The sequence below is a fragment of the Ochlerotatus camptorhynchus genome, unplaced genomic scaffold (assembly GCF_037179485.1).
Source record: "Ochlerotatus camptorhynchus isolate MF236.1 unplaced genomic scaffold, CSIRO-AGI_Acam_v1.1 ptg000313l, whole genome shotgun sequence".
Taxonomy (NCBI): Eukaryota; Metazoa; Arthropoda; class Insecta; order Diptera; family Culicidae; genus Ochlerotatus; species Ochlerotatus camptorhynchus.
In genome coordinates this window covers 1,127,695-1,153,116 of record NW_027040801.1, presented here as the reverse complement: position 1 = coordinate 1,153,116, position 25,422 = coordinate 1,127,695, and the positions used below count along the sequence as shown (strand labels likewise).

General features: G+C 41.5%; 1 protein-coding gene across 1 annotated transcript; it reads left to right on the top strand.

Moving 5' to 3' along the window:
* Positions 1-360: 360 nt before the first annotated feature.
* Positions 361-24,990, top strand: Tat (Tyrosine aminotransferase). Its single transcript, XM_065229339.1, has 3 exons — positions 361-1,044; positions 23,618-24,417; positions 24,477-24,990. The coding sequence occupies exons 1-3, from the start codon at positions 855-857 to the stop codon at positions 24,828-24,830; spliced, it is 1,344 nt and encodes a 447-aa protein (XP_065085411.1). The 5' UTR covers positions 361-854; the 3' UTR covers positions 24,831-24,990.
* The last annotated feature ends 432 nt before the right edge of the window (positions 24,991-25,422 follow it).

The window sequence follows — 25,422 nt, the reverse complement described above, 5'->3', positions numbered from 1 at the left end:
TGCATTAGACCTATTTGTGGTAATTGAAATATGTAATTAAAGTCGAAACAGCATTTTTTTACATAAAATAATGGCCCCCAAAATGGCCGCATCAAAACGTCACGCATATTCAAACCGACGACCACTAACAGAAAGCTCATTTTTATTGTCCCACAAAATTCGTCATGTCGGTCGCCGCGCGATGAAAGCTTTTCTTTTGGGCTGTATGAGCAAGCTTTCCACCCTCAAACGACGACGTCACTTCGAAATTCCGTCTTAGCAGCAGGTCTCCGCGCACTGAGTGCCCGCGCGGTCGCGAACGAATGAAACCTTTAAAAGCGCAGCGCAACTTCGGTTGGTGGATTAGTTCAAGAGTGGAAACCGTCCAAGCGTATATAGCAAAACAAAAGCTGAGGAGAGCTTCTCTCGCGTGTGCTCATTTGGACCGAAAGGAAGGATTAGCTGCACAAGTTCTTGTTACAACAGTTGTTGCCGAGCACTCGACCAAGTGACCATATCAAGGATTATAAGATGCTAGAAGTCCATCTGTGTAGCCGAGAATCGTCGGTCGTCGTGGTCGTTGTATGTCGATGAAGAGTGGATTAGATAACATATATAGTTTTTTTCTTCTCAAGCATCAAGTGGTTCCTCGTGATATAGAAAAGTGACAAGACTTCCATAAACCGTTGCGGTTTGCATTAGACAAAGTTGAATAAACTTTATAGAAGAAGGAGGAAAACAAAGTGTAAAAAGAGGACTAGGTATCTTTCTCGAACAGTTAACAAAACTCGTCCTGAGACAGCAATATTCGAATCTGTTCCGTAATTTCTCAAGTTGATAGCAGAAAGACCTCAAAACAATCCGTGTTGGTGACTATGAAAGATTTGAAAGACCTGTCGGCACTTCAGTTAAAATCTCACCAGGCGATCAAAAGCAGCAAACGCACCAAATGGAATGTGCCCATCTCTGACTTTGCCCGGCTCACCCACAATCCGATCCGAGCCATCGTCGAAGGTTTGAAGATCGTGCCGAATCCGGACAAACAACTGATTGCGCTTTCGATCGGTAAGTAGCAGCCAATATAAATAGCAAGTAAGCGAGCAAGTCAAACAGGCTGCCGGCCTCAAAGTCGTTGTTTTTGTGGGCAACGATTCCAGAAGACCGTAGAAATATTCCACACTACTGCTGCTGACCGGTTTTTATCGATAATAATAATAATATTTCGATGTAGGTAAAGGCAAATGAGGCGCACACTCTGCTGGCGTCGGTTTGGATGATGAGACGAGGACGGTGGTTTTCGGTATTCGATTTCGATTGACTTTTCACATGGGCGAGAGGACGATCCGACCAAGGCTGCTCTCGGGTGGCTGAAGTTGATTGGTGTGCTGCTTAAAAAGAGCTGGAAAATTTCTGGACGCACATTTCTGTTCTGCTGGCTGTTAAAAATAGTCAGGAATGGGCTAGGAAGTCAATAGGCTAGTACTCGCACGCGAGTATCGAGTATTATTTTGAATTGATTTCTTCTACACACACTTAATCACGGCTTCCCTGTTCGGTAATTTTTTGTACAGTTTTCGAACTGTAAATCACAAAAAATACCCAACATTCAGTAATTCTGAATAAAACTACTGATGTTTAGAAGCTTTTGTGACAAACCAATGAATACGGTAATATCATGTACTGAATTTTCCGTAAAATAAATGCTTTACGGTGAATGACTAAAACTCAGTCATATAGAGTACCGAGTTTTCTGTATTCGTTATATTGTACTGAACAGTCATCAAACGAAACTCCAAAATTGCTGATCTCACCCAATAGGTCAACTTGCATGCGTCCGACTTGGGTCATTCTCCTCCGTTTCACACGTTTGACCTCGGAAATCCCTGTGATAACATTTGTGGAAATAAGTGAAACATTTCGAACGCAGGAGTGCAGAAACTGTATCGACTTCCAGGGGTTTTACTGATTTTGAAACAAACACATTCATTCAAAGCCTGTTGTAGAGCTCCAGACATGGACACACAATCCGGCACACCAACAGAGCCATCAACTGGTTGAATCGCCAGGAAGCATTTACCGCTCAACCTGGACTAGTTCAGGGTGAATTAAAATATAATCACTGCTACTCCGCCACTACACTCCAAATTCTGATATCCTCTTCCAGCAAAATGATTGGCTGAAGAAGGTCCAGCAAAATAATATTTACTGAAATAGGGTTTTTTTTTTATCTAATTTCCGTCCTACTAAGCACAACCCGCACTTAACCTCTCTTTTTCAATCGAATATGAGCGATTCTACCATAGATGACTTCTAAATTTATTTACCTTTCTATACGTATCGTTGGATTTTATAAAGAGTCACACATAATTGAGATATTGTTAGAAATCTAACATAGATTATTAATTTCATTGATTGAAAACAAGATCGATGGAAAACAAACCAAAGGGAAAAATGAGTGTCAATATGCATAAAACCGAGCATACAACGCGCTTTGTTTTGTAGCTTATGAGCTAACGCATAGAAAAAAAAACTTATTATTGGTGTGTGCAAGGTGAAATCATTGATATTATTGATGTTTTCTGTGCGAAATGGGCGAATACGACGAAGTAGCGCTCTACCCTATCAGCAAACATATTGTTTATTTCTGGACACCCAGTTATTGGAAACCAGCAAAAATGAACTGTCAAAAGGACTAGTAATTTTTTGTATTAGTTGCATGGTCTTTTGATAAATAAGCCTGGCAACGTATTCAGTGTTTGTGATGTTGGAGAATAGTTTATCTTGCGTAATTACTACGGTAAGATAAGGCGAAGAAATATTATACCAATAACACCACTTTTATTCACAGGTTGTTTAAAATATTCGCCAAGACGTTCCTGGAAGATTTGTAAACAAGGCAAGGCTTATGGAGATGGCTACATGTTCTTATGTGTTGTGGATTGATTTAACAATTAAAGTGGAAGATAGAGTTTTCCTACAGTTTTGTTATAATGTGACTATCCAAATACAAGGAAAAATCCTGAAAACAAAACTGAATTTTCAGCAAAATGTCCCGGATCTTCTTAGATAAAAACTGCTGGATTTTCAGCAAACTCTTGTCAAAAACCATTTGCTAGATTGTCATCAAAATTCACTTTGCTGGATGGATTGCTTTTGACAACATCGACATGAATCCGATCGTCAACTTGTCACTCCCAACATAGTTTACCTATTTTTGGGTAGGTTCAGTTTTGACAGATGTGGGTGGATTTTACCCAAATTTGGGTAGTTTTGAAAAAGCGTGTAGGCAAATTCATCCCGCTGCTTAAGAACCGTGTCTTGGCGAGATGGACCAGTCATGGTCTTAGCCTGTCTGAAAAGACAAATCCAAAGAAGAAAAAAAGTCCGTGTCTCGGTTTCAGCGAGCAAAACAAAACATACGAGGTGTCAAAATATCAGGTTGTCAAACATATAATTATTCACAAACAAACAACTGGCAGCAACTGACTTTCACTGTCGGCCCAGAGTCGATGTTATAATAAGAGTCCCGCCAAGAGAAAATGTTGTGCGAACAAGCAGCACTATTTGTATTTTATTTTTCGTCAGAGTAAACGGTAACCAGATTGTTTGTGTTAGCATCAGATGACTTTCATTCAGAAGTGAAAAATTCCATGTCGATAACGGAGCTTCTGAGCTTGAGCTTGAGCTTGAGCTTGAGCTTGATTGACCGCCCACGGTTGCTACTCTGTTACTGCCAGATCAGCTGTAATTACACAGAGAACCAATAGACGATGCTTGGGACTAGCAATCATCCTCAATGTGTAAAAACTGGTGATCTTAAATTAGGCAATACCAGCGCCGGCCGCGCCCGAACACAGGTCAAGAAAGGAATGGGAAGGATTGTGTTGACATGACACTCGCTTTGATGGAAGCCGAGAATACCTCTGCACTTCCACGAGGAATCACTGGGATGTTGGATAAGAGGGTTGGGATTGCAGCAGGGTTCGTTTTGGTAAACGATAAGCTGAATTGATGTCCTAACGATCATATAATGCGAAGGAGCTTGGGACTAAACCCACGGTCTTCTGCTCTCAGTAAGCAAAAACGTTTGCCACTAGGCAGACGAGCACCTTTTTAATCACCGAGTTGCTGTTATTACCATGTAGTCATATTAACAAATAAAACGATTGACGAATCTTGAATGTGGATGGGCCTGAGATTAGACTCATGATGTTCTGCTCAGTAAGGAAAAACGGTTGCTCTAAGGCCACCGAGCCCCTCATATCACATAATACCGTTGCTCAAATTTGTGTATCCATTCAAACCCGGAACCAACGACAACAACGAGTTTCGCAAAATACACGATACACAAGCGATTTTACCATAAATCTCTTTGATGTGTAATGACCTGGGACCGCGTTTTTCTGCTCAGTAAGCAGGCCACTGTAACCGACGATCTTTTAAATCCGAAAACTAAAAACTACGAAAAAGTACTTAGGCCTTCATTAAGTTCCACTTTCACGCGACGTTCAATGACAGGGTCCTATCCAGGATTACATCTGAAGAATCCAAATCTGGCCAACGCCCACCCTAAACCTAAACCTGTTCTAATCCACCTGAAATGACTAACGAATGGAAGACTTTGACTACCCAGCCATGCAATAGTCTCATTCCGTGCCTTATGGCAACTTGATGATTCTATGCGCTCATCTTTTGGCACCACCCAGGGGAGACTTGGTCCTGTACCCAATGCTTAACTTATCTCCATTCCACTCAGCTACTCGCAATTTCTTGTGATATAGTGGGCGGAATATTATTATATGAGACAATTCAATGCAGACGTCTTTCCAAATTTGGCAGATCGACAGGTAATCGGTGAGTTACCACGATAGTTGCTATTCAACAACTCGACAACGTCCCATCGTCAACGCCTGCTATGAGAATTTCCCATTGCAGACGCCAACGAAATGACGTCATCGAGCTATCGATCAACTACCCTGGTTATTGCCTGGTACCTTATATTTAGCACGATGCTAGGAGGCGAACCGGAAGAATCGATGAGCTACCTCTCCCCATACCTCTCTACATGTCGATAACGGAGCTTCTGGTAGACAAAAAACAATTATGGAACCTGAAAAATGTTCAAACAAGTGCTTGGTATAACTTATAAATACCACAATATATTAAATAATGCTATGAAAAGTTTTTCATCTAAAATTACTAAAATATTGTCATTAATGAATGCAATACTTGTAGTTCACTGGCTGTGAGAACAATAATGTTTATTAACTTTGCTTGTTTGGTACCCCGCTTGACAGTTCGATTGGTACTTCTGGCTTCACTCTTGGTGGGACTCTTATTATAACATTGACTCTGTGTCGGCCGAGCCATCGCCACTGCCGGCACACTTGAGAAAAAAGTTGTCGAAAAATGAATGTGTAGAGTGACCACCCCTTGCATTAGATGTAATAATTGTATTTTGTAATTACGAATTGAATCGCTTTCAGAGATTCACAATTAGTGATTTCATGATTCGTGAGCATTTAAACTCAAGATCAATGGTGGTAAAATTGAGTACCCATGAGTACATCGGCCATACCTGAGCATGTTCCGGATGCCCGGAGAAGTGGCAATGTTTTTGTTTGGGTCATACCCCAACACATTGTCACATGAAAATGCAAAGCTGTGAAGGTGGTCATATTGAATGTTTATGGTCCAGGACCACATTGGCCATATGTGGTCATGTTCCGGGTGCCCCCGGGGTAGCAACCAACATCTGACAAATGAGTCAAAATTCAGGGTTATGACAGCTGACGTTCGTTTTGCGCGTTTTTATAGCTCCACGGATTTTGCGGAAAGCTTATCAACGAAAATGAAACTATTTTTATAATTGTAGTTTTCAAGTATTAATTCACTTTTTATTCAAGTGATCATACCTGTGTATTTAAAATTTGTTGTTCAGCATCAAAATTGTGATGAATAATCGATTATCAGATTAATATTGTGAAGGAACATAATATTTAGAAGTAAATGTTAACAAATTGATGCGATTGAGTCTTATCAACTAAAATGATAAACAAAACTAAAAGTCAATTTATGGCTGTACAATTGTTAAAATTGTTCGTTGGGGGCAGCGACACATGTAACTCCCAATTTTAGATGGTCGAGAAATCTCACGCTATCGAATCAATCTAGAAAAAATCTTTTTTCATCTCTTGCATCTAAATTCATCTACTCACATCGCTCTCCACCTTTTTGCAGGAAATCTTCAAAATCCTCATCAATATTCTCTCTATCTATTAAGCGCGCACGCATCACACAACAGCAAAGCAAAAAATTTCCTGCATCTTAGATAGAGTCGCCCCCCCCCCCCCCCTCGTTTGGGGTGTTGTATCCAGATTTATGACTTTTCCAAATTGGAAATGATGTGTTAGGGGAAATGGATGTAATGCAGGGGCGGGATGTGCTGTGAAATATGCCTACTGATCATCCATCAACGATATGTACATAGGTAAGGCACAGTGAATTTGCCGTCTCTTTCATTCTCCCGCTTTTTAAATAGTTATACGAGTGTGACGTTCAACTCCGTCTTCCATTTAAACAATCGAATAACGAAAGAGACGACAAAGTCAGTGGTCCTAACCTGTTTACGCTCATTGATTTTCCATAGACCTTTTTTACGTTTAATCGTCTTTCTCTATCTAGCGCACATGGATGAATGGACAGTTTGTTTTCCCACTAATCTGTTTCCTTCTTGCTCGCACTCGTTAGATTTAAATGGTTCAGTAGTGTGCGCCGATTAAACGTCAAAAAGCTCTATATGTGAATTTGATTCCAAACATCAACAAACCATCGTTGCTTGTTGTCGTTTGGAACCAGTTCTGCGAGGTAGGCGACGATTGTTCGTATTTGACAGTCACCTCCCCCCCCTTGATGTAATGTCGGCCTAAATGCCCCTAATTTTGGCCCATACATAAATTCAGCAATCGACTAAATTTTCAATAGCGACCAAAAATATCCATTAGTACCGTCCCAATGATGCGTTCATCTATTTTTTTTTTCTTTATTTTTGTGTTTTTTAGCCGTAGGCTAGTTCATCACATAAGCACCGACGAACCGACGTGACAGCTCATACAAGCTACTTTCAAATTCGTGCCCAAGACGCCATATTTAAAATACGTTAAACACTGCCGAGATCTACTCATCCGATCCCGTTATATTGCTCAAACGTATAATTTATATTGCCTTGGTTTGTGTCTCACCTCGTTTAACAGAACTGATCGCCCGTTTGAAAGTTCGAATCGCTCGTTTGACAATTCGAATTGTGGACAAACGAAATGCTCCTGTGGCATGTCGGTTCATCGGTGACATAAGTGCGTTCATCTAGATAAAATTATTAAACAGCAGATTTTTAGCCATGGGCCCAAAGTTCGTTTTGATTTTTGAACATGCTTCTGAAAAATCTTTCTAGCTTCGAATGAGATGAACTACAATTCATTAAAGCTCTGTAAGAGAAAGTACCTTGAATTAGGGAGCCTGTGTATGGAATTAGTTTGATTCCAAATGCTTGGAGTTTTGAGATATTTTAGTTTTTACATCTAAGATAGTACTTTTGAACCTTATTATACGGGAGAGTTGAGAATCTTCTTCCAAACAACAGCATCATACAATCGGCCAAAAACAAGTCAAAAACTGTCCTAAATCTTTTTTTTTTAATCTTTTTTTTAGAGATTTTTAGCCTAAGGCTAGTTCATCTCTGTCCTGAATCTGATTTAAGCTAAAACCAATGAAAACTATTAATCTGTCACACAGTGCTGCAAAATCTCGATAATACACGGCGATATTGACATCGTCAAGGCAAACCATGTCAATTGTCAATGACAATGCAGTCAGTAACGAACATGTGTAGATTTCTTTATTAACTAAATTTGTAACGAAACCAATTACATGAGCAACACAATTACATGGAGCCGTTAAAGTGAACAAGCATCTACGTCCTGAACTGCTTGGATAACAATAATGTGACACAGAGTGCCTGAAATTACACTTTTTGTTACCAGATGAATCTTAGTCATTGACGAAACAATGAATGAGATTTTGACGAAGGTTTTTTTGAGGATCAAGTCTGTCAGTGACTATGTGAAAAACAATTTTGTCAATATCGCGCGAAAGTCTGTCAACGACAATGACAAATCTCAGCACTGCTGTCACATCTCGAACAAATTGTCAAATAGCAGTAACTGCTCAGAGTAGTTCAAAATATCGATTTTAATCCACCCCACTCAATCGATTTCAAATCAGGTCCTGCTGATCCCCTAAAATTTGAGCTCATTTCGATGCGACCTCGTAGTGCACTGGCTACTTCGAAGTTTACATGGGAATTACTATGGGAAAAGTTAACACTCTGTATGTGAACTAACTCCAGCTACAACTTTGCTCAACACCACGTTTGGATTGAACGTCAAAAAAATTAATCAAGACAATTTTATGTTGAGGGAACGGCTCGGGAGTGACAGGATGAGGCTTTGAAAGAACCCTAATTTTCAGCAGCAAATCACCAGCAATCTACCAAACTAAACGCACTTGAACAATATTTTTCACGGCACAATCACACGGAATTTTTATTGCTTCCACTCAACCTAATTAACTCACAATTTTTAAACCGAATTTCACTGGTTGATTCCGACGTTGAACACCACCGAGAGCTTCTTGCCCGGAATCATCACCTTCAGCAATTCCTCTTCCAGAAAGGTTTAGTGCTTCTGAATAGTTTCCATCGAATTGACCAGCAACGTTCGGACAACATTGGGGCAGTAGGACTTGTAACGCGCACCTAGAGCACAGATGATCGATCCGAAGTGTAGATAGTTCTTGTCGCTGAATGCACTGAACTTCAAGCTGTAATTGCTACCCGATTGGATAATCCTCGGGTAGCACCTGTCCAACTAGTTGGTATCCACCTTTTGTCCGTAAGAGCCTGCTCGACACCCTCCGACAGTTTGGCATGTTTTACTTTCTTATCAGCATCGATAATCCCAATGATGTGATCCTTGAGGTACTTGTTGAATGCGTCTACCGTCACCATGCAGGCCTTCTTGATGGTGATAACCTCAACACTGATGTCCAGCGTGTCGAAGCTCTTGTCCTTGACGAAGGCTCGCCATGATTCACATAATTCACCAGGGAAGTTGTCCTTGTACAAGACGGCTAACGTAACGCCATCCTTGGATCCCTTGATCGCCTCCAGCAGCTTTACAAAATTAGCCTTGTCTTTGTCGTTCTTATCTCGAACCAACAGCCTCACCGACGGAATGCACTCCACATCGTCCTTCTCGATCTGCTTCAAGAAGTCGATCTTCTTCTTGCTGGTCAGTGGATTTTTCGCACAGCACTGTAATCGTATCGGTCAGCTCGTATCCCAGCAGCGAGGTGGATTTGCTGTAGATGGTTTCCTCGTCTACGCCAACCGCCGTCAGAATGCAATCCTCCTTCTGCAGCGAATCATCCTCGGTAGAAGGAATCCTTATCGAGCACGATATTCGACATTTTCGGAGCCGATCAATTTTCGCATCCAACGGTTTTCGATGCGGGGACACTTCCGGTTAATCTCCGGCTGTTTTTCTTTGTTGTGTCCTGTTGGACGGCTGAGACCGCTCACGGTCCATCTCACCAGCATTCCTCATTGGTTCTTCTTCTTCTTCTTTCCTTTATTTAACGTCGGTCTCTGTTCCGCAATCTAGTGCCCATCACCGACGGACATCGATTGCCATCCATTGACGGCAATCGAATGTGCAGGAAGGCAGCTTCCACACCTGGGTAGGATATCGCACCCATTCAAACACACATGATCCGGGACCAACGGCTTTACTTCCCTTCCGAAGGAAGACTTGACCAGAGATTTTTTATGCCTCAGAAAAATCCCACCGACCTCGGCTGGGATTGAACCCAGACCTATTGGGATGAGAAAGCAGTCATGTTTACCACTACACCACCGGCACCGGCTTTCCTCCTTGGTTGTCGCTAGACCGATTTTAGCCTTGCGATTGCAAACCAAAACATTCAAGCTGTCAGAAATACCGGGTTGCCAAATATAACATAATATTTGTATTTTATTAAAAATCTCGCCAAAAATCGCAGCTTGCTCTATGACCGGCACTGCCGGCACAATCGCCACACTGAGACAAATATTAGCCCAAGATTGGTGTGCGGAGTGACCTACGCCTTGAGATCTACGGATAAACCCGTACAACTGACCACATTGCTTCTTGCACTTGTGACATAGTCGCCTGGATTTTTTTCCATTTTGCAGATCTTCCAATCAGAGCCAGTAGTAAAAGTTAATCTGTATAAGAGTTCAGTGCCATCAGAGTTGGAACTTCCATAGTAAGTAAAGGTGCAGAAACAAAGCAAATCATGCTGGAGGTGGCTGATTCGATTCCTGGTCTAGTCAAGGGATTTGTTGGGTTGGACAATTTCTGGACTTCTCAGGCCACACAAACGTCCAAAAGCAAACCTCTCAATTCACACCGGTGCAACTGCTCAAAGTACATTGAGAGAACACGGGCAATGAGATTGACTCAAATTTGAGTTCAGTTTACTCATGAATCCTGAAAATTGCAGGAGCTCAGCGATGAGTAAATTTGCCTCATGTTTTCTTGTGGAAAACCTCAAAAATCTGTCGAAAAATGAGGAAAATTGACGAAAATTTTACTGACACGGCGAATGAGAACAACCCAAATTTGAGTTTAGTTCACTCATAATCGCCAAAAGTGCAGGAACTCAGCGATGAGTAAATTTGCCTCATGTTTTCCCAGGTTTTCCAGGATTTTCCAGGGAAAAATTCCCGAATTTGAGAAAAGTAAAGATTGGATTCACTCAGTCTATTGGTACTTCTCCGAGACTGAATAAAATTTTCGTCAATTTCTTCATTTTCTGGCAGATTTTTTAGGTTTTCCACAGGAAACCATGAGACAAATTTTACTCATCGCTGAGTTCCTGCACTTTTGGCGATTATGAGTGAACTAAACTCAAATTTGGGTCGTTCACATTCGCCGTGCAGTTTAGAAGTAGTACCAGTTAATCCAATAATGGATTTTCTCATAAACAGGATTTTTTTTTCCTGGAAAAACTCAGGAAAATTTACTCAGCGCTGAGTTTCTGAACTTTTTGAGATTTATGAGTAAACTGAACAAAAATTTGGGTCGATCTCATTGGCGTTGCAGGCAAAAAGTTTCAGTTGGGACTGGAAAGCAATGGGGTAGAATTAAAGCCCTCTAGTGAAAGTATGGACGACTGTCACCACAAAACTGAAAAAAAAAACTGTTTCAATCGAGCAAAGCGGTGACGGTTCGATTGGAACAACTATTGACAGACGTCCATACTTTTACTGTGGGGCTTGACTTGACACAGTAGCACAATTCTAGATAGAGCTGGAATTAGGGCGTAACAGCTTTTGTAAACAATGACTTCTCTCGATGATTTCTCGGAAGTCATGGCTCTCTCTGGCAAATCGACATCACCATCGAGTAGAGGAAGACTTCTCCCAACCGATGGATATGTTGGTTTGTGTAGGCGTGCCTTGAATTCCGAGAAACCAACAAGAGAAGTCATTGTTTACAAAGGCTGTTACGCCCTAATTCCAGCTCTATCTAGAATTAACGAAAGCAATTGTATCCACTGCGACATTATGACGCCGTTCGAAAACAAATGAAAAACCTATTCTCGAAATGTCTAGAATTCTCGGCAGTGCACTGCCCCGAAAAACCCGTCCCGAAATTATGTCTACCAACCATCCGAAAACAGGTTCGTATCTTATTCTCGAGGAAAAGACTTTCTCGGCTTTTAGCTTATCATAGCCACCAGAAGTTCACCCAGTATCCCTCCAACCCAATCGAATGCATTAATTATCATCAAACCTCACGGCTGAATCGCGAGTTGAGGAGTATTTTCTTCTATCACTTCGAAATAAATTTTAACTTGACATATAGATATGTCCGCCAGTGCCCGGGCGGCGCGAGAGGAACAGGTTATTCTCGTTTATCAAATGTTATTCAGCACAATATTATAAAAAGCCACACGTGCCGTCGTATTTTTTGTCTCAAAATTCTCCCCCGACGAAAGTCCCCACACTGTTGTTGTGCATTTGGACAAAAATTTGCACACTTCCATTCAAGCTATGACCCCCACTGAGCGTCGTTGGCTGGGCTGACGTACCTACCTTCGTATTATTCAAAGATAAGAGTGGCGTGATTCGAACGATCCCAGTGACATCTATCGGCTGTTCGGTCCCCGATAGTCGTCACCGGTGGCACTCTGATGCGCAAATCGAACCGGTCTCCCGTGATGGGCCATGATGGGGGAGAAAACAAGTTTCGGGAGGGACTTGGATGACTGCGCGAAATCGCTATTTTCGGGGAGTTGATCCGGGCTTATTTGCGAAGCTGGATTCTTTTTTTTTTTTTGCGTTTGGAATGCAAATGTTTTGGCAAATATGCAAAAAAGGTTAATCGATGAAAATGTGCGATCTGAGCATGAGATGGCTGCAAAGTGAGGAACGTCTCGGGCAGCTGTTAAATGTTAAACTGGCAATACAGTTACGTAAGGTTTTAACTAGATATTAGAGTGTGTCAAAATAGCACTACTGATCAATCTTCCAAAATCTGAGCTCATTTGGATGCGAACTCATACTGCACTGGCCATTTGGAGTTGCTCCTTTACGCCGCTCTATTTTGTTCATCACCAATAAAGCAACCATATTGCATATAACACCCAGTTTACTCCACAATAGCCGTAGTATCACGCTATTTCCACCTTCCAGATTTAATGCATTAGCATTGGTAGATTGAAAACCGATAAAGTATCAGTACCGACCAGCAGTAGTGTATCATGTCCGGCAGCAGCAACCAGTGCACTTAGATAAATTTGAATTTCATTCGAAAGATCTGTCCAATCTGGTTGCTTGGATGGTTTAATAAGCCTCTGCTGCAGCATTCGCTGGAAGTCAATGCCCAAACGTATTATAGGCGGAAGCGAAACGACAGCGGCAAGTTTGACAGTTGCAACAAATGACATTAAGATGTTTTACAGTAGACTTAATCAATTCGCCGTTCCGTTTGCGCTTTCATTGCATTCGGGCCTTTAGGTGCAGAGCAGAGTGCAAATAGTTGCGAAACTTAGCATTTTGCATTGAATTATACGCTCCGGTGGGTATCCGCATTTGCAACGGTTTGACTGCTACTTATGGTGGTGCATATCGATCACAAAGAACAAGATGCTTTTGTCTGGTGTTTGTTGTCCCATATCAAATTTGGATTATACTATACATACATATCATTTTGTACATATGTGATTGAAACTCATACGTTTGGGATTTGATCACAGTTTGCTTGGTCCTGGAAAACGTCCTACAATCAACTATGAACAACATTTCATTAGCCATGCAAACTTTCAACATCACCAGGTAGAGGAATGTTTACTATCCAGCTTTTTACGCTTGCCATAATAATAATTAATCACCGTCCGGTTTGACGTTAGGCTGTTACTGGTTTTATACTGGGAGAGAAGTCCAGACTCGAAAAATATGAAAGTCAGAAAGGGGAAAACACAAATTATAGTTGAACAAGAATACAGAAAGCGGTATATCTTATTCAACGGTACACCATTTTTTTGATTCATTCATTGTCGATATTTACCTATACGATGGTTAAAATTACGGTGGTTGGACAGCATTTTCGAGGGATTCCTGTATAACTAAAAATTTCTTGCTGTATAGGGAAGGGGGTAATGTGAATTCTGTGTTGAAATTTTCGTACTTTGTACTGTTTTAATTTAAATTTTGTTTATTTTTTTTAGTTTTCCATACAGTTAAGGTGATAGGAGACGTCATTAATTTTCAAAAATTCAAAAGCAGTTTTGTCGTTCAAAACAAAAAATAACGTTCATGAAAATGTGTTCATTACATTTTAGTTGCCTACCGGCACACAGTAAACACATTTTCATTGACAGAATTTCAATTTAAAGTGCCCTTGAATTTCCAAAAAATAATGACGTCCCTTTTCCCTTTAAATTATTTTTAATCATTCACTGCTTTGCGCCGTCTACAAGGTCTATCTATCATCTCGCATGTCGCCATTTTTAAGTGAGTTCGTAGCAGAGTTGCCAGATTTTTTTTTTTCAGAAGTCTGCGAAAAATGTCTGTAATTGAGTTGCATAAAATAAGCAGAAGTTTTGCGTGTGACGGAAGGGGGGTAATGAAATAGATGCGAAATTTAAAATGTCAGTAAAAGACATGTTAGAGCAAAAAAGACTTGCTTTTAACGAAGACTACAAATCAAGAAGACTGGCAACTGTTCCCTTCTCCCATACAAATGTCAAACGTCACTGATAACAGCGCCTCTGACAATCAAAGGTGGAACTTTGAAGCACAAGTGTTAAGGCCCAAGCGCAATGACAGCGGAAGCGGAACGGCAGCGGCAGCGGAAAAGCCCGATCTGAGTAAGCCTACTTGTCCGATTAAAAAACTAGTTAGGACCAAATCGACATCGGTTAGGCTTCTTGATGTCATTTGTGACAACTGTCAAACTTTCCGTTTCCGTCCACATTGCGTTTGGGCCTTTAGTGAGACTGCGCATTAACAGTGACTGTGTGAGTGACCTAATGTCACCAAAACGAATAATCATAGCACGGTACTCGTTGTTGTTTTTGTTTTGCTCTACAAAATTTCACGGCAATTTGTATCCTAATCACAGCAAGCCGGTGGTTTTCCAACTCCAAACCGAAAAACTTGTCATGGTGGATCAAGTAGAGGATTGCAACTCGGATCGATACCTAGTTAAAGTAACTTTTACTTGTGTACGATGAACCGAAATATTGTTTACTTTGCCTGTTGGAAGCAATCAAATATAAGGAATTGGCGGCTTCCACCTCCGTTAAGTGAACTACCGTCAGCTGCAGAAAAATCATGGATTCAAAAAAAAAGAAACATCCGGTACCTACATCACGATCCAACGGAATGCGTAGCAGGATCTAATGTTGGAGAAAATGAAAACGAAAGGTTGAAGGACTACAATCCCAAACGGTACATATTTCCATTTTAGATGTTGTCAGAACATGAAACCACCGGATAGTGATCCTCTGTATGCTTTAACAATTCTTAGAATCGACCAACCCCTTCCAGAGAATGATAACAACAGTGTCGGATTGGCCAGTGACATTCAAATGGTCAGAGAGTACTGTGCCAAGTTGCCGAGCGTCACAACTTAACTCCCCCCGTTGTGGTCAGGTGCCAAAGCCATGCAGAACGGGCATGCATTTTACTAATGCACCAGACGAATGCCCATAAATGCATTAAAGGGTTTAGGAAAAGTGGAAGATAATTGTGAGATAGCAAATTAATGATCGAGGAAGGTCCCACCATCATTGTGAATGGCATCATTGCCATAGTTTTAATTTTCAAATCAAATTTACTTGCGCTAAATTTCAGCTGGATTTTTAATTCGTTGTCAGCATAAAGCAGAGAAAGAAACGTTTCACTTTTAACGATAATCATAACAAAACCAATAATTGACAGCTAATTATGTCTACCTATGTGTGTGAATGCACTCGTGAATTAACACACACCATCATACACAGGTTCCACTTTTGCTTAGAAGAGGCGTTGCCGTTACTGTCTCCTGATTTTTGGAAGAGATGCCAGTCTTCTTGATTTGTAGTCTTCGCTTTTAACGAATTGAACCTAAGTGGAGTTGGGAATGCATCCATTTACGCCGTATACGTTAAAAGCAATTAATAAATAAATAAATTACTATTGCACGACAAGTGAGGTCGACTCAAAGTTGCGATTTTCCACTCATATTTTTGAAAACGAAGTTAACACATAGACTGAGTAAAACTTTCCGAGCTTTTACAGGAATTTGTTTTCTAATATGAGCAACATCTCGATGTATATATGAAATTAGTACACGGAAAAAGTTTTCATGTAGTTTCCATTGGGAATGCACTAGAAGTACTAGAAGGAGAGATGGGCGGAGAGAATGTTTTGAGCCAAATGAACTGTCAAAATCTGAGCCAAACGACCATTCTCATTAGAATTTTTCCGAGGATTTCTTATTCTTACTAGATTAAATTTGAGAGTATTGCAATCGAACATAAATTCAATCACCTTTATGTTTCGTGTGCTTCTCACATTCAACTAGTTTTTTGGAATCAAAAGCAATATTCTAACTCTATTGATTAATTGATCTTAGTTGGTTAATTAATGGCACCGAAAAATGTGTAAAATATTGCGATGCAATCAATTATTAATTTGCACGTAAATCGAATCAAAAGTAAAAGTCATGTGAAATGCTAAGTTTTACCAAGGGTTGCAAGATAATTAAGATACAAATCTCTGCTGCCGAGTTGTATTTTGTTCTCTCCGCCCATCTCTCCCTCTGAGTATTTCTTGAATGCACAACATATTTTTCCATTAACAAAACCAATGACATATATCTGAATTTCACATAACATCACATGCGTTCTATATGATAAATCACTTAAATTTCATTTAACACATAAGATAAAATTTATAAATAGCAGATTTTTAGCGATGGGCCCAATCTTAGATCCATAGGCCAACATTTGAGCCATTTCCCCTATATCAAAAAATCATCATGCGACACCTCAAATCACATTAGAATTTTAAGATCAATGGTCGACATTTCAGACCCCATGAGTTATAGCGGCCAACGTGAGTTGACGTATCCAAACAAACCATCAAATCGTATGGAAAATGTTCGTTTTGGATACAACATGGCAGCACATTGCCAGGTCTATGACCGTCTATAACAGTGACTGCTCGTTCGTGTGGTGGATTTGAAAACGCGCTAATTTCTAATACATGTTGCAAAATGCATCGCACGTGTAATTTTACTAAAGATGTAAAACATGTAACCAAATAAATTTAAAAAATTTCCCTTGACATGTCTGTAAATCTGGCATCTCTGGTTCGTAGGGTAATACCCAGATTCATCTCAATTAAAAATTAGGATTTTATGAAGGTTCTGTAGACTATGAATTAAGCTTTTAGCATTCTTTAAAACCGTGATAAAACATGCAATGTTATAGTTGAAGATGTTAATTTCACAACAACAGACTGAAGGGGTAAGATGGAGGAGATGACTTCACGCAGAAGTAATACTAAACATATATTCAATTCGGTAGGTTGTGCAAAAATGCCGTGAATACAACGTGTCTTCGGATCATTTGTTCATCGACTTCAAATATCATGGAACTTGGTGAATGTCAGTCCCGGAAATTTCATTCATAAAAGATTTTTTAACAGATTTCTGTTAAATTTTAGAATATTTGTAAAAAAATTACAGGACAACTCAAGACCAACAATTGAAAAGGTCTCAACTCCATTTTGCAAACAACCCTTGTAAGGCCATTTTCTCCCGAACCGAAGTCCGCCAAGGCAAAACAACAAAATGAACAGGTAGGGGAAATTCTCCTCTACCCGATTGTGGTTTAGGTTTGCGAATGTAGGTTTAGGTTCACGGGAAAATGGCCTTACAAGGTTTGTTTACAAAATGGAGTTGAGGCCATTTCAATTGTTGGTCTTGAACTGTGAAAAATCATTGAACTGTTTACCGAACGTTCAGCTGTTGACATTTCGGTAAAATTTCTCAGAAATCTGTCAAATAATCTTAGTGTGATAGGAACATTCGCTCCACAGTGTTCAAACGGTTTCAAATCGGGTCCTGATTAGCCTCCGAAAGTGTAAACTCATTTGATAAGAAACTGACTTTGCACAAACCATTTGAAGTTTATATGGAAATTACTATGGGAAAACAAAACTTTAGACGTAGGACTACGTCTTTGATTTCTATATGGGGGTACACTTTGTGAAAACCAAAAATAGAACATGTAACAAATTAAGAAAGATTTTGAACGTTAATAACTCAGCTGCCCCTGGTCCAATTTCAATAATTTTATCACCAATCGATCAGAAATATGGCTACGCATCGATAACAATGCTTCCGAATGTTGATTTTCAACAAGAAACTATTGAAAAACTGGTAAATGTCCAGCATTGTCCAAAAGCGTCGAATTAACTAACAAATCCACCAATTACCTACATGCATATGCTGCTTCCCCAGCACAGTCGTCAGAGAGTAGTAAGTAGACGAAACAAGTCGAAGTGGCATTCGCCTCCGATGCTCGGGCGCGTGCGAATAGGGAGGATGGAATTGCGTAATATTTTGCACACTCATCGCCATATTCAGAACCAAACGCAAATTCTTCGAGATAACCACCATCCGACGTCTGGCTCGCCGTGGCGGTGTCTGACGTATTTCCCGTTTGATTTACGAGGTGTGCTGAAGGTGTTCCTGAAAAATGAGATCCGTGATGCTGTCACCTACACTAAACACGCCAAGCGTAAGCGGCCATGGATGTCATCTACGTTTTGAAGTGACAGAGACGCACTCTGTTTGGTTTCGGAGGTTAAATCATCACCAACTTTGGCAACAAATCGGCTCTTTTCAGGGCCACCAAGCTTATTACAGTAAAGAGTAGGAATAGAATTCATCTGCCTGTTTGTCCATATTCAGAACCAACGATCACACAAAATGCTCATGTAATCAAACTGGAAGCAGGGGTACAAATTATTTTGATCAACCTTGATCAACTTTGAATCGCCATGGCAGGATATTTTCGATGGAAGAAGCAACAATCTAGCATCTTATTTGACGAAGACGGCAGGAAACATTTGTGAAGCCGAGTTATTTACGAAAGCGAGTGTCGATGAAGAGAATCGATCAATATAGATAGGACCTATTGAAAAGTGACGCGAGATTTGTTTTCCGTACTGAGCTCCAATGCTACCGACGCCAGGGAGGCAGCTCCCACACCTGGACCCTACCAATCGACCCATCAACTCAACCGGAGACCAACGGCTTTACTTCCCGAAGGAAGGCGTGATCAGAGATGTTATGCCTTAGAACATGCCGGTGGCGCCGACTGAGATTGGACCCAGGCCTGCTGGGGTGAGAGGTTATCACGCTAACCACCGGCGCCGATATCTTTTGATATCACGGCGAATGAGATCAACCCAAATTTGAGTTTAGTAATCTCAGAAAGAAGAAATAAGTGCAGGAACTCAGTGATGAGTAAATTTGCCTCATGTTTTCCCAGGTTTTTCCAGGATTTTCCAGGGAAAAAATCCCGAATTTGAGAAAAGTAAATATTGGATTCACGCAGTCTATTGATACTACTCTGAGACTGAATAAAATTTTCGTCAATTTCCTCATTTTCTGGCAGATTTTTTAGGTTTTCCACAGGAAACCATGAGACAAATTTACTCATCACTGAGTTCCTGCAGTTTTGGCGATTATGAGTGAACTAAACTCAAATTTGGGTCGTTCTCATTCGCCGTGTACGCAAAAGGAAAAGAGCCAGTGTCGCTACTTGCTAGCAAACTACTCATGATGGGAGGAGTCTTTGTAGCTTTTATACCACTTGGTTGCACATCATTCTGCTTTAACCTGAAAAGATATAAAAGAGCGCTGCTGTATGGCATTAGCTCATTTTCGCTTCGGACGGCGTGGTGAACAGCAATAGCAGCAGTATGAAGGTGGTGGCTAGTCCACTCCTTCACACCCAACAAGCAACAATTGACTGGTCGTGGCAAAGGAGGAAAAGGTTTGGTAAAGGAGGCGCCAGCGTCATCGCAAAGTTCTTCGAGATAACTGCCATCGGTCGTCTGGCTCACCACGGTGGTGTCAAACGTATCTCCGGTCTGATCTACGAGGTGTGCTGAAGGTGTTCCTGGAAAATGAGGTCCAAGATGCTGTCACCTACACTAAACACGCCAAGCGTAAGTGGCCATGGATGTCCTCTTCAATAAAACGGCCCTTTTACAGGGCCATCAAGCTTACATCAGTAAAGAGTTGGAATATAATTTATCTGTGCTTGTTTGTCCATATTCAGAACCACAAGCCCCCAAAGACCACACAAAATGCTCTCCAGAGTTGTAATCTTGTAATCCAACTTGGAAGCAGGGGTGCAAGTGATTTTGATTGATTCTCTTAATCAACTTTCTCTTTGAAAAAAATTACTACAAATTTGGTACGCCTACAATTCAAAAACGGAAAGAGTTGAGATAATAGATAATTGATCAATTAAAAGAACTAAATGCTCTTCACATTTATTCCGTCCTCTAGCGGTCCTACGTCAAGCTTCCGTTCGTGCCCCTAGGCACAGACCCTTCTACTTTTTGTTCATTGTCTTCTAGCCTTTTTACATATTGTTCTGTTAAAAAATTCTATTGCTATTCTTATGGAAATTTTTATCAGCTAAAATTTTTCAGAAAATCATTTTTCAGCCAAACGTCAAATTAAATAGTTATTAATTGTTTAAGAGATTGATAATCTTATGGCAAGATTAAGCAACTGTATTGTAGGCAACACTGTATTCTGCAGTGAGACATAGTAGCCATGATTTTTATCCTCTACTAGCTGAGTGTGCCCGGTCTTGCTCGGGATTCAATATTAGCTTGATTTTATGCGCCGATTTAAAAAAGCATGCTATAATTACGTAGCCCCCCCCCCTATTATCTAAGGGGCTACCCCCTATGATTATCTCCTTATACCCCCACACTCGCCCCCACATGCCAAATTTGGTTCCATTTGCTTGATTAGTTCTCGAGTTATGCAGAAATTCCTGTTTAGTTTGTATGGGAGCCCCCTCTTACAGAGGAAGGAAGGGTCTCAAACCATCATAAGAACCTTTACCGGCCCCAAAAACCCCTGCATACACATTTTCACGCCGATCGGTTCAGTAGTTTCCGAGTCTATAAGGGTCAGACAGACAGACAGACAGACAGAAATTCATTTTTATATATATAGATAGATATAGATTCTACGCCAATGTTGCCTACTGAACAGTTGATCGAGCATAATCATAAGACATCAGTGACTTGAATCATTAATTTCAATTAATTTTTGTTCCTTACATTTGATCGAAAAGTGGTCTTCAACAAAGTTGTAGCTGAGAAAATTTTCAACAAGCTTAGCTATCATTTTCTAAAGTAGAGTGAGCTGGTGAATTTTGAGATCGATATGAACCAGAATTATGGTTTCTCCATAGTAATTCCCATATAAACTTCAAATGGTTTGTGCCAAGTCAGTTTCTAACTCAATGAGTTCAAATTTTGGGAGGCTAATCAGGGCCCAATTTGGAACCGTTCGAGCACTGCGGAGCGAAAATTTCAAATTTTGCATCAGTCTAATCACCATCCCCGACGACGACACGGAATCCACTCTACAGCCAAAAGAAGCTCCGCCGGTCCGGATGAAGAAGGCTACCCTAAAAAACCTACCCGCAGTAGGGAGGATCAAACTATTGGAACTCCTCAACGAGGAGTGGCTAGACAACTCTCTCACAGATTGGTTGTTCCCATCAAGAAAATCGAATCTCGCTCACTTGCTGCAGCTACAAAATCATGGAGCGGATGATTAACCGTCGACTCATGCGCTTCCTGAACGACCACAACCTTCTCGATCACCGTCAACACGCGTTCCGTCCAGGGCACAGTACTAATACGTACTTCGGGACGCTCAGACAGGCCCTCCATGACGCAATGAAACATAACCAGCATGTGGACTTGGCAACGTTGGACATTTCAAAGGCGTATAACCGAGCCTGGATGCCGGAGGTCATCCAACAACTACACTGAAAATAAAATTTCGTTTATACAACGAAATCGCTCGTTTGTTCTACGAATTTATTCGTTGTTTTTTGCAACGAAATTGATTTGTACATTGTACGAAGCTAGTTTCGTTAGAACTGCCACACTTGCTATCGCTACACCCAACCAGCGGGCCACAAGTGTTGGTTATGGAGACCGAAAAATGTGGAATGTGTTACCTGTTGGAAGAAATACAATGACAAAAACAAAATAAAAAAGGGTTTAGAACAGACTCGTATCATGAACCCTGCGATAGTCAGATCTGTGCCTTATCCGTCACTCTATCTGTGCTACAAGAAAGGGATAGGCTAAAGGCAAATAAGAAGTACTCATGGAGCGGTAATTCGATTTCGTTTGTTTTTTCTGCTGCTTGCATGTATTTTTTTCCTCTGACATAAAACCACCGAGACAAGTATTTTGATTTATAATGGTAGCTTGCATGTATTGGTAAAACCGACAATATTTAAAAAAAAATGTATTCCCATCTCAAATCTGCACTTTAGGCGACAATAAGCGCAGTTGTTGGTTTGATTGTACGAAGATAAATTTTTATATTATACGAATAAGGCGTGATATTGACATTGCGCCAGATGACAGGAAAAAACGAATGTTTCGTACCATTTATGAAAGATATGTTGTATGTACGATATTCATTTTTACGAAACGGTTTTCAGAGAAATAACGAAAATACATTTTCAGAGTATGCACACTACCCAACTGCATTGACGTAAACAAAATATCTCATTCGACATCCTTTTTCCATATGGCCTTCCTTCATATCGAAGTTATTTTTCTCCAACGCCATTTCGATTTAAAAGGAAAAAATCCGCTTATCTGCGTCTGCCTCCTCGCATACCTAAAAAAAACAAACTTCGCAAATATCACGTCACCGCCGGCCGGGGCCGGCGCAGGCAAAAGTTGTCCGTCACCTGGCAACAACAGAAAATAACCTCGCTCCATCTCGCTGGCTGTGCTGTGCTGATTGGCTGACCGCGGGACGAGCCACCAACGGTGGACCAATGGCAAACGACGAAATGTACGGGCTCGAGCTCACGCGCGGTCAGCGGGGCAAACGAACCACCTCATTAAACCGGGAATTGCAAAACAAAAAAACAGCACCAGCCATCAAACACGAAAAACAGGTTCGTCGCCAAAAAACAGCATCCCAAATCCATCTAAAAAAAATGTCTCCCAATCGAATGATCAGATGGTTGCCACACCACCACCAAATTCCTACCCGGGGAGCTTTTTCAACCCACCCCGTCATCGGCCTACTGATGCGAGAACATGCGAAAGCTCACCGCCTGCCGCCTGATGACGAGTGTGTATGTATGTGTACGAAGGAAGTGGAAGAGAGGAGAGAGCCCGTGTGACGGTGACCGCGTGAGCAAAATACCAACCGTCTCCACTTGAACGCGGTACTTTCGATTGGATCAAGTGGATTCGTTATAATGCAGGAATTTTGCCATTGAATTGGAATACCTTCATTGCGAACGAGTTGCATCGAAGTTTGTCAAAACAATCGCTTAGTCGGGAATATTGTTTACGTGTCCACTCCAAACCGGACCTGTTCCGAAGGAGATGTTTACGCTTTTGCCAGACGCACATTCGTTGCGTCGTCGTTCAAATGTAACTCAAAAGCGCTGACTCTGCTTGGCAGCAGGTTATGGTAATTTGAGCAACTCGTTTGAATATACATTTCCGCAGTGGCCAGATGTGGGGTGAGTGCGATCAATGGAAAATTTGCAATCAACTTTTGTCGTAACCTACTCGGTAGGCACCTTGGGCTATGATCATTTTGTTTACGGTCCTTTTCATTGATCTCAACTGATATTTCCAGTGGATTTTCAATTTGTCTGATAAACGTCATTCCACAATCCGATATATTTTAGAACTGATGTACTAATAGCACCTGCTTCTACCATCCCACAGGTGATCCGACTACATTCGGCAACCTCAAGCCCGCTCCGGAAATCATCGACGCCATCCGCAAGGCCGTCGATAACGGCTCACGGAACGGCTACGGACCCAGCACCGGATTTCCCGAGGCTCGCCAAGCCGTCGCCGAGTACGTATCGCACCAGGGCGATGTTACACTGAACGATGTCATCCTTTGCAGTGGTTGCAGCTGTGCACTGGACCTGTGCCTCTCGGTCCTAGCCGGCCCAGGCCAGAACATACTGATCCCGAAGCCAGGATTCTCCATCTACCGCACCCTGGCCGAGGGCTTCGGAGTTGAATGCCGTTACTATGACTTGATACCGGAGAAGAACTGGGAAGTGGACCTGGAACAACTGGAATCGCTGATCGATACGAACACGGCTGCCCTGATCGTGACCAATCCGAGCAACCCGTGCGGAAGCGTCTTTAGCAAGAGCCACCTGGAAGCCATCCTGGACATTGCCGAGAAGCACTATCTTCCGATCCTTGCCGACGAAATCTACGAACATTTCGTATTTCCGGGTCAGGAGTTCTTCGCGGTCAGTTCGCTGTCCAAGAAGGTACCGGTGCTATCGTGCGGTGGACTGACCAAGCGTTTCCTGGTTCCCGGATGGCGCATGGGTTGGATTGTGATTCACGATCGGGATAATCTGTTCCAAGACGTTCGCAAAGGACTGGCCAATCTGTCCGCGCGAATCCTCGGAGCCAACACCCTGGTGCAGGGTGCACTGCCCGACATCCTGAAGAACACTCCCCCGGCGTTCTACGATGACTTGGTTTCTACCCTTTATGTAAGTCTTTAACTTCTTTACCTAAGCAACGATCCAAACTAACTAATGCTATTCCACAGCGACATGCCGAGATGGCGTTCAAGTCGATTAAGCATATCCGTGGGCTCCGTCCGATCATGCCCGGTGGGGCCATGTACATGATGATCGGCATCGACATCGAACGGTTCCCGGAATACGAGACAGATCTGGAGTTTGTCCAGGGCCTGGTCGCCGAGCAGAGCGTGTTCTGCCTGCCGGGCCAATGCTTCGAGTATCCGAACTACATCCGGATTGTGCTCACCGCTCCGGAGGATATGATCGTCGAGGCGTGCAAGCGTTTGGAGGAGTTTTGCGACAAGCACTACAAGCTGGACGATAACGTCATTTTGAAGCAACAGCAGAATGGTTTCCTGGCCAAGCTGGCGCAGTACTGAGCCTGTGTTTTTGTTTTATCTCGTGTGCCATTGTTTGAACGAGGTGCCACATGGCGAGGAAGGAATATTTTACTCTTCTTATTCTACAGTGCCTTTCGAGATTGAATTGTTTAACTCACACTTATAAACCACAAGTATAGCCAACTGCATTTTATATATCTCGTATGAAACAAAAATAAATATAGCCATCCATTATATACACCTTAAAAGCGATAGTTTTATTTCGAGAAGAGTGTGTGTGTGTGTGTATTAGAGTGATGCAAAATTTAAAATTTTCGCTCCACAATACTTAAACGATTCCAAATCGGATCCTGACTAACCTCTCAAAATTTGAACCGATTTGGTGAGAAACTGAGATGGCACAAACCATTTGAAGTTTGTATGGGAATTAATATGGTAAAACCAAGATTTTTGTTCATGTCTATCTAATAATTCACCATATCGGTCTGCTTCAAAAGTTTTCAACTGTACTTGTAGAAAATTTTCCCAGCTACAACTGAAGATCACTTTTTGATTAAATGCAAGGATCGAAAGTTTTCAATGGTTCAATGCGCTGATGTCTTATGATCATGCTCAATCATCTGCTCAGCAG

What these genes read in the sequence shown, in the direction of transcription:
- Tat (XM_065229339.1), top strand. Translation starts at nt 855, where the DNA reads ATGAAAGATTTGAAAGACCTGTCGGCACTTCAGTTAAAATCTCACCAG. An exon ending in ACTGATTGCGCTTTCGATCG is followed by an intron (nt 1,045 to 23,617) that starts GTAAGTAGCAGC and finishes ACCATCCCACAG; the next exon opens with GTGATCCGACTACATTCGGC. An exon ending in ACTTGGTTTCTACCCTTTAT is followed by an intron (nt 24,418 to 24,476) that starts GTAAGTCTTTAA and finishes GCTATTCCACAG; the next exon opens with CGACATGCCGAGATGGCGTT.